This window comes from Halyomorpha halys, unplaced genomic scaffold (genome assembly GCF_000696795.3).
Source record: "Halyomorpha halys isolate HHAL.00 unplaced genomic scaffold, Hhal_1.1 Scaffold64.1, whole genome shotgun sequence".
NCBI lineage: Eukaryota > Metazoa > Arthropoda > Insecta > Hemiptera > Pentatomidae > Halyomorpha > Halyomorpha halys.
The window spans coordinates 740,031-749,687 of NW_027116348.1; the positions used below are offsets into that span (position 1 = coordinate 740,031).

At 28.6% G+C, this 9,657-nt stretch overlaps 2 protein-coding genes across 7 annotated transcripts in view; one reads left to right on the plus strand and one right to left on the minus strand.

Annotated features, from left to right (window-relative positions):
- LOC106692615 (sodium/potassium/calcium exchanger 3) overlaps window positions 1–6,918 on the plus strand; it is a 16,757-nt gene extending 9,839 nt beyond the window's left edge. For all 4 annotated transcript variants that reach the window (XM_024360537.2, XM_014438668.3, XM_067053162.1 and 1 more), the window contains 6 exons: window positions 883–990; window positions 2,479–2,541; window positions 3,737–3,937; window positions 4,960–5,061; window positions 5,135–5,361; window positions 6,706–6,918. In XM_024360537.2, the coding sequence (XP_024216305.1) occupies window positions 883–990; window positions 2,479–2,541; window positions 3,737–3,937; window positions 4,960–5,061; window positions 5,135–5,361; window positions 6,706–6,810 (806 nt within the window). In that variant the 3' untranslated portion in view covers window positions 6,811–6,918. The remainder of the gene's footprint in view (window positions 1–882; window positions 991–2,478; window positions 2,542–3,736; window positions 3,938–4,959; window positions 5,062–5,134; window positions 5,362–6,705) is intronic.
- Window positions 6,919–8,179: 1,261 nt separating this feature from the next.
- Window positions 8,180–9,657, minus strand: part of LOC106692616 (sodium/potassium/calcium exchanger 5) — a 118,528-nt gene continuing 117,050 nt past the window's right edge. For 2 of the 3 annotated variants that reach the window (XM_014438669.1, XM_014438670.2), the window contains exon 8: window positions 8,180–9,629. In XM_014438669.1, coding sequence (XP_014294155.1) covers window positions 9,301–9,629 — 329 coding nt within the window. In that variant the 3' untranslated portion in view covers window positions 8,180–9,300. The remainder of the gene's footprint in view (window positions 9,630–9,657) is intronic. The other variant, XR_010845052.1, reaches the window with a different exon arrangement.

Genomic DNA, 9,657 nt, shown 5'->3' on the forward strand with positions numbered 1-9,657 from the left:
CTAAAATGATTTTAGTTTTGACTGCCGTCAAAATAGCCCTGAAGAAGCCCTGCAACGTGGGGCGAAACGTTGGCTCATTAAATTAGTATATTTCTACTATTTGAGTTTTTCTTGACCGCACCCGGACCATATTCCTTTCAACTTTAGAATAATGTTTAGAGCAACCCTGATCTATTCCAGGTCGGTCTCAATCAAGTCCTGTTGAATGTCAATGGCATAAGTTTGTCAAGATGACAGAAGGAGCACCAAACTTTACCAAAATTGTTTTCGGGAATTAAGTATTGTTCAGATGGAAAAATACCAGAAGAATTCATTTATCAATTTGGTGTACTGTAATAACCACAGCAGAAGGAAAAACTCCTTCTCAAACAATTAAATTTATACACTAGACAAATAAAATACTTTTATTTCTATTTATAGTTTTAATTATGTATTATTATTATCTTGTAATGATAACCAGCTATTTATCATAAGAAATTAATAAATGAGATATCATTTATTGATTGTTTGTGAATTAGAACAAATAATAAGGATACTAATTTTTTTGTTCCTCAGTGTATAATTGTATCAATTTCAATTTACATTTGTATTAAAGGATATGAATATATGAAAACCTATAAATACTATTAAAATTACTAATTTCACAAATTTTAATTTTTTTCTTTTATAGATCCCTTAATGGAACAGGTATTCCAGATGAACAGTGGCATCACACCATTTTTTAATTGAACATGTTTAAAAAGTGCTTTCTTAAAAATTTTAACTGAACGATTTTTTTTAAATGTGACTGTAATGCGTATGATTACTAAATTTTACCTGCAAATATGGTTAATAATCAAACTTTTTAAAGATAAATATTTATTTTTTTTTCCCTTTTTATAGTGATGTCATTCAATCATTGGTTCAGACAAAAATGTGAGTTTTTGATTGAAAGGATAAGAAAAAGGGGCGGGACATCTGAAAATTCATGGCCTCTTCTAAGAAAAAATTGTAAGTAATAAGGGAAAACAGATTACCTCGAAGAATTATTTTTAATTCTTAATAATCATAAGAAATTATTGATACCTACGTAGATGGTTTAAGAGATTAGTCTTGTGCTTCAATCCCCTCTTAACTCCCTCTGATTAGGAACCAGAAATTAGTGATCTTCCAATAACACTAGGCTTTCAACATCTAAATTTAGGTGTTATAATAGATCAACTATTAGTCGGTAAGCTCCATATCACTAAAAGAATGATAATAACTTCAGTAAATATTCCATTGTTTTTATCTTGTATTTGCTCCAAATTTTATCAATCTATTGACCCTCCTTCTCTTTTTAATTAAGAATAAAAGCTGATGTTATAAAGAATTAATCACACTCTATCTTATGTGAAATTTTTATTATTCTTTTCTACATCACATCATATAACAAATCAAATCCTGACTTACAAACAAAAAATTCTAAGTCATTTTTCTTCATCGTATATATAAAACATTCGATATTGTTGATCAAATCATCCTGTTTTGTCAATGACTATGTCATTCTCTAGTTCCTTATTCCTATAAAATCCCTCCCTATTTCTTATGGTATACCGGAGAGGTCCTCTTTCTCTCTTGCTCTTCTTTCCATGTGTAACAATAATATTTCCAGATCTATTCTTCAACTTCCCATGAGTGAGAAGCTCAAAATTATTTTCCAACATTTCCTCTCCTTTAGGGACCTAATTTCTCATCTCACTAAATTTATCTTGAAACAATTATATTATTCATTTAATGCTTAACTAAAGAGACTATTTAATTACTCAACATGCTTTGTCTTTAGTATCTCTAGAAATTCACACACCTCTTTCTATTACAATAAGTTAATATGGTTGTTCCTGAATACCACCCTTGAGTACTTTCTGGCTATTTATCTTTACCACAGGTTTTTTCTTACCACCTCACAAACAACTTTTAATGCTTCTAATTCAAATTAATGGTTCACAAACACAATTCCTGTTCCCTTTTCTCAGACAAAACTGCTTCATTAGATATAGCTTTCACAACAAAACAACTTTAGGATTCCCTTCCTTATAATATCTATTATGTCCCTCTCTCGCTGTTTTCAAGTTAAATTTATTTCTCACTTTTTCTCTTTTCAAAGATTGTAACTCCTTTGGTCTAAGAACTTTCTTTGTCTCACCACATATAAGTTTTTCTATATGTGCAGTTTAATTAGTTTTAAACAAATAATTTTTTTTACTCATTAAATCAAAACTGAACTGAAGAAGTCAATCATTTTGTTACAGACTAGTATTTTTCTACATAATTTTTATTCATTCAGTTTTATAAATGTATCTTTAGTTCCTAATCATGTATGTGTGGCAAATAAGTTTAATTAATAGATGTTACTCAAAATGGATCAAGATATTTTGTCAATATCTAGTAATAAATGAATCAACTACTAAAACACTGAAATAATTTTGTTTTGAAATTTCTCTTTGTTTTTCTTTGCAGATTCGACAATTTCATATGGTATAGAGGAAGATTTGATTTCAATGGATCAAATACAAAATATTGGTAAGATTTGTGAATTAGAACATTATAAAAATAGGACCAACAAATTTAAGTATTGATTATAAATTTTTTAAAATCTTAAAATAGTGCATTGAGATGGATATTTAAGATTTATTAGTTTAATGGTAATCAAGTTGAAGTATGTTAAGTTTTAGGTTGAAGAAAATCTGGGCTAGTCAGGCATATTAAAAATAGGCTAGCATAGTGTTGGCAACTAAGTTCTCTTGGTTTAATATATCAATACGAATTTCTCTTAACTTATTGCTAGTCAAGAAAAGATTAATATTTTTCTAGCTATTACCCTGTGAACCTAGAAGAGGATTTTTATCAATTTTCATCATATTTTGTTCAATTACTGTAGCAGACCCAAAAACTTGTGGTATTTATGAGGAAGATGCTTTATAGAACAAACATGTCAAAATCCTTTTCCAAAAGTTAGGGCATGATATTTTGACATCAATGATGCTTCAAGGTCTGGTCACCCACTAGAAATTGAAATAAGTAATGCTAAGATTGGAATGCAAATGAATATCTCACATAAAAGTGTGGAAAAGCATTTTCAGAAGCTCAGATGTGTCTCCTGGCTTTTGTTTGAATTCCTTCTTTTATAACAATACTTACTTAGGCACACAAATTTTCATTTCTGATGCACAGCAAAAAAATCAACCTATAAAATCATCAATATTTTTAATACATGAACAGATACAGAGAATGTAAAGTGGATAGTTTATGACAATGTTGATAGGAAATTTAAAATATCCCAAAGTAAGCCATTAAGAATCATGTCAAAAGCAGGACTGCATCTAAAGAAAATATAGTGTTCCATGTTATGGGATTTCAAAGTTGTTATTTTTTATCTACCATTCCCATAATATAATACAGAGTTTTGACTGGTCAGTTAGTAGTTGGTATAAGTGAAAGCATCATATTTATGCCTCCTCCTCCCCAACTTACCTAAGCTCAGGCTGTGAGAACACCATGTCCAAGTGATAGTGACAATTGTGACTAAAAGTATAAACAGTCAGTCCAAGAATAGCTTATAAACCTCAGCACATAGATAAAAGTATAATAGAGTTTAATGGCAATGTGGGATAGGAAAATATATAGTTTTTAAACTCAAATAAGCTTGAAGTACTTCAAAGTATTAACCTTAATAATCTCCTGAACATTCTCATTCTAAATGTCTCTTTGATTTCAGATACTATGCAAACACCTTGGAAAAAAAGAACACTTCCAATGTGGCTAGTAACTTTACCCATAGACACCTTACTTTATCTGACCATTCCACGACCAAGAAGTGGAGGTGCAGAATCCAAACTATATATCATCACATTTCTCACATCTGTAGCATGGATAGGAGTAATTTGTTACCTCATCTCATGGATGATAACTGTTACAGGTTTCAATCAAATAATTTAATTATTATTTTTGTAGTCAGACAATTTAACATATAACTGATTTCTGTGGCCATCGAGTCGGTGAGGGGACAGTTGTGGTCCCAGGACAAAGGGATGCCACAGGCCAAAATGAAAGCCAGTTTAATATTATTTTTAAATAACTAAAATTAGAAGCCAGGAAGAGATTAAAAATTTATTGACTTTGGTGGAAGTGCAAAGGTATAAAACTCACAAGCATAAGAAAAAAGGCAACTGGCTTTTTTGGTTTGGCCATGCCAAAACTTGATAAAAATTTAATAGAAAGAACCGAAAGCTAGTTTATGGTTTTATTCAAAAGATAATTCAATAACTATCCAAAACCAAACATGCATAACATATATCAACTTAAGTATTGTGTACAAGTTCATTTTGAATAAATAATAAAATCTGATTCAACCGTAATTTACTAAATACTTATTTAATAATGAAAAAAGTTTTGTTATTCTTAAAATTTATTCAAAATATTTATTATTTATCTGAAAAATTGTTGAGTAGATTAATCTTATTGTCAATTATAATTTAGAATTAAGGATTGGAACACGATTCTTAGTAATTATTCTCAAAGCTTTACATATTGGAAGATTATTGTTCTCAGATATGAATAAATCATTTAATATTTAGCACAACAGTTTTTTTAAAAATAATTTTCCTTAAACATCTTTTTAATCCCTTAATTTTAGTAATTAATTTTGTTTTCAAATATTGTACTTTATGTAACAAATAAAGTGTGAATACTTATTGTATATTAAATTATTTTTTGAATATTTATCGACAAAAAAATATATTTTTAAATTTAAAATTTAGTTTCAAATAAAAATTTCATTAGAAATAAGAACATTAAGGACAAAGGAATACAATAAAACATTATTTTTGAAATAATAAATAAATTTAGTATTAGATACTCCCAAGTTAAGAATAAATTCACAAACAAACAAAATTTATAAATTTGAAACAGAGAATGAATAGTAAATAAAATTTTGTACAGGTTTCGTATTAAGGATTCCCGATTCTTTACTTGGGTTAACATTTATTGCCATTGGAATGAGCATACCAGAAGGTGTTTCAAGTATTATTGTAGCTAAACAAGGTATTTTATATTAATCTACTGTTCAATTAGTTAGTTGAACTTTCATTTATTAAACTATGCTCTAAATTTACAGGTCATGGTTCAATGGCATTGTCCAATTCGATGGGAGCTAATAATTTTGATGTGCTGGTTTGCTTGGGGCTACCATGGCTTTTGAAAGCAACGTATGATTCATCAGAACCTGGCCACTATTTAATTATAAATTCCCACAGTCTATCAATATCAGTGCTTTTCCTATTAACAGCACTGTTTATTTTATATTTCAGCTTAACTTTTAACAAGTTCAGATTAGACAAGACAGTAAGTAAATGTAACATAACGTCCTTTCTAAAAAAAAAAAAAAATGTTTCTAAGAATAAAATAAATCTTTACATGTGAAAAGATATATAGGTACATGATATGATCTTCACACAGACAACAGATAACTGTAAGAGTTTCATAGCTTTATATCGTTGGGAATCATGACTTAATAACTATAGCTGGAAATCCATCTCCTTTGGGTCAATACTGCAATGTCTTTCCCACTACATATATTCAAATATTTGATTCAAGAATCATGACCATGCGTTACAGCTTCTCAGGGTAGGTAGGATTTGGACGAGTTGGCAGCATTTTATGAAATGGCACCATGCATTTTTGTGAACCTAAATAGGCTATGTTTCACTCTCTACTTTATATTTTTTATAAGAGCACCTATAAAGTAATTAGAAAGGAATTCAGAAAATAAAAAAAGGTATATGGATGAAAGTTGGAGAGATGCACTAACCAGGAACTATATTATGCCTCAGTAGAGGCTAAAACTGTCAGAGCAATTAATGGGAGGCATTTAATATATGCATCATATATTACCAAAATGGTGGATGGAGAAATGCTGCTAAAACAGCCCAATCGTAAAACAAGGAGGAGACCAAAGTTGAGAGGATCGGATGGTGTAGTGATGGGAGATGCTAACAATATCCCTGGATTCAGATGACATTGGCACAAGGTGATAATTAGAGGAAGCAGTATCAGGTCAAGACCTGTTACTGGGTTGTAGCACCATCATAAAAAAATGGGCCAGAAAGAGGAACTCAGCCTATTTGAGGTATGAATCTATACTAAAAGGAAAATGAGAACAGATTATTGCCACAAGGTGATGATCGAGAAAGTTAATAAATGGAGTTAAATTCAGTAGGTTGGATATGGCTACAATAAGAGGTACAAATAGGCTTAACTAACATTTATATTATCTAAGAATAGTTAAATCATCTATCAGCAGTTATTAGGATCATATAGTGTAACACATTATGTTAGGATAATGCTTTGGCTCTTCTATCTTGAGCACAACTGCAATTTTGATCCTTAAGTTTGCTAACTAATAGAATTGGTACAGAAGATTTGTAAAAGTATATCTCAAGCAGGGAAGAATAGTTATGATTAGAAAAAAATAAAGCAATTGTCAGGGCTTTCTTTTATTTTTCTGCCAGTTCAAAATTCCATGTTTTTCCTGACTGATGGAGACACAGTTGTGACAACTGTTAGTCAATCATTTGATAGGGCCCCTGTCTTATTTGAAATTATTATTGAATAAAAAATAATTGCTGCATAAATTAATTAAAACTGTATAAATCTAACTCCTAATTTGATATTTTTGTATTTTTACAGATTGGGTGGATATGCAGCATTTTATATATTTCATTTTTTATTATTTCCTGCTTACTGGAGCTAAATGTGTTTTTTGAGGGAAATCTTCCTTTGTGTGTTTCGTGATACAATAAATCAGTATTAAAATATTTTACACATTTAAATTATTTTATTTATTATCTATTATATAAGTTTTAATTGTATTTATTCAATAATTTTTTATTTAAACACTGTAATTTTAGAAATACACAATATATCTTTTTTTAAGTTCCCATGAATTTTAATGAAATGACCTTAAATATGAATTATAGAGATTATTCCATTATTTTTCAGTAACTGATCATTAGCAGAGAATTCTAAAATTGATTTCTGTTCCTATTACCTCACTTGCAGTAATGAGAAGTATTGTTTTCACAATAGCTTTTGATTAAAACATGGAGATTTGTTTGCGCAAAGCGCCAAAATGCTAAAATCAAAGCTTTTTCAAATGATATAGTAGTTATAATTTTATTTGATAATTATATTTTTTTAACATTTTTCCAAAACTTTGAAAAAAAAGGAATAATCTCCTTTTTGCAGAAAATCGTTCCATTGTTTAAAAATTAAACTTATAATCTGTAATTGAAAAAAAAAATGTGTCATGTACCAAGATTTTCAATACATTATTACAGAAAACATAGTAACATTACATTTTAAACAAAAAGAGACAGTAAAAAATAAATAAAAGTATAGTTAGTTATTATTAGGCTGCTTTCTATGAAAATACAAAACGAAGCCTTCGGTTATTCATATACCAATTATGACAAACTGGTCGATAATTCAAATAAAATATTTTAAAATTTATTGAAATGTTTTTGAGACATAATATCCCTGCATGAGTGGCCTGCTTTGATGTGACTTTCAGCCCAGAAGTTGCTCATTATTCAGCCTTTGGTGGTCAACTGTGATTTTAGAGACTGAAGGTTTTTTTCAATAGCAACCTAATTATAATTAATAATCATATCAACATCCAAGAAGACGAAGCACTAAGTTACAGGAAAAATATTTCACATAATACAGTCATTTGACATAGCATTGGTTTAGTTACAATCCAGTAAAGAGTAATACATTTTTGTATATCAGGTAGTTGCAGTAGCATAGTAGCTCTATGCCTGATTTTCAAATAACGAAACAATAAATAAAATGAATCATGATTGCTAACTCATCCTCAATCAAAACCTTACTTGCGACTTGAATCAAAGAACAACCTGAACTGTTTAAATAATATTATTTTGATTCAAGACAAAATCAAACATTAAATAGATTATTGTATAAAAAATTGTTTGATTAGGTATAAAAAAATAAGTTTACAGCCAGATCCTTACATAGTTTAAGATAAAACTATTTCCCTGAGTCGACAATACCAAAATGTTAAATGTTTAACTACATAAATATAAATAAATTCTCTCTCTCTCTCTCTCTATATATATATATAAAATCAGGGGAATATTGCAAATAATTTTAATGAAAATTCAATATATTTAAAAATGACTTAACAACACTATATTTACATTGGTTAACAAATATAACAATGTAACATAGTTACAAATCATATTACAATCTATAATAAAATATACTTACAGATTCACTCCCTTGAATCATACCTTTGGTATCACAACATTATAGGAATAAGGAAACATGCTCCACTTTCAAAGAATTACTCATTTGAACTTAAAAATAATCAGGTTAGAATCGTCATCTAAATCTATCAAGTTCAAAAATATAAATTTTTAAAACTAACGCTCTAGCAGTGAGATTGGCTAATATATCAAACCATACAAATATTTTTTATACTACAAAAAAAGAAGGTTCAAACAGCATGGTTATTGCTTCAGTAAATGAAATAAAATTAACATGGATCATAAACCATAAAGGTATTGGATTACTGATTGTTATTATACAATTTATTTGACGAAAAAGAAAACCCTTAAGTTTATAATAAATATGATCATAGTGACAACATAATTTCTTAAAAATAAAATAAATAAATATTAGAATAAAATAAATAAAAATAATAATTTTATACTGTTATGGATATCATTTTAGCCTCACTCATTTATAAACTAAGTTAAACCAAAATCCCTTTATTTTATTAAAGTTTTTGTAAAATAACAAACAACCTTATTAAAACAAGGAAATTAACATCTATTTTATTCTAATTATTTCTCATAATGAATATCTGTTTCCATAATCACAGTTTAGTAAAGCAATAAATTAGTTTAATTTCATCATAACCTATTTTAAACTAAGAACAAACCTCTTTAATTTTTCAATTAAATAGTTTTGAATGTTTCTTGATTAAAATATCTTCTGTTACACAAGAAATGTAATATACTTTGCTAACTATAATCTTGTACTAAAAATATTCTCAGGTACAAAATTAATTTAGTATGAGAACATTTAATGAAGCTTTATTTTTTCCTTTTTTTAGTTATTTTTTATGTATATCAACTAACAATGATGCCAAATTAATATTAAATGTACAAAATAAATATTTTAGTTAATATGAAGAGTTCTTTGTATGAGTTAAAAATACTGATTTACAGTAAAAATAACAAAATTACACCTGCTTATTTCTTAAACTATGCATTTTACAGGATTGAATCCGAATGGATCAATTTCAACAGCCACAATAAATGCAATGAAAAGACTATAAAGTACAAGACATGTCCAGCCTAACCGCGCATCCATTTTAAATTTATTACAGGCAGCAGAGATGAAGAGAAGGGCAACACATGCCAATTGTGCTGCATTATTGTACACAACTGAGCGTGATTCTATTTTCACGGGGCCACCTCCGAGGTCTGCTGGTAACAAAGTTTTTATGAACCAAGGTAAACCAAGAGATAACAAAATGTCCAGGGTGTTTCCTCCCAAAGCATTCGATATCGTCATTGAACCAATTCCTGAAAACAATTATATAATTGTACTCTA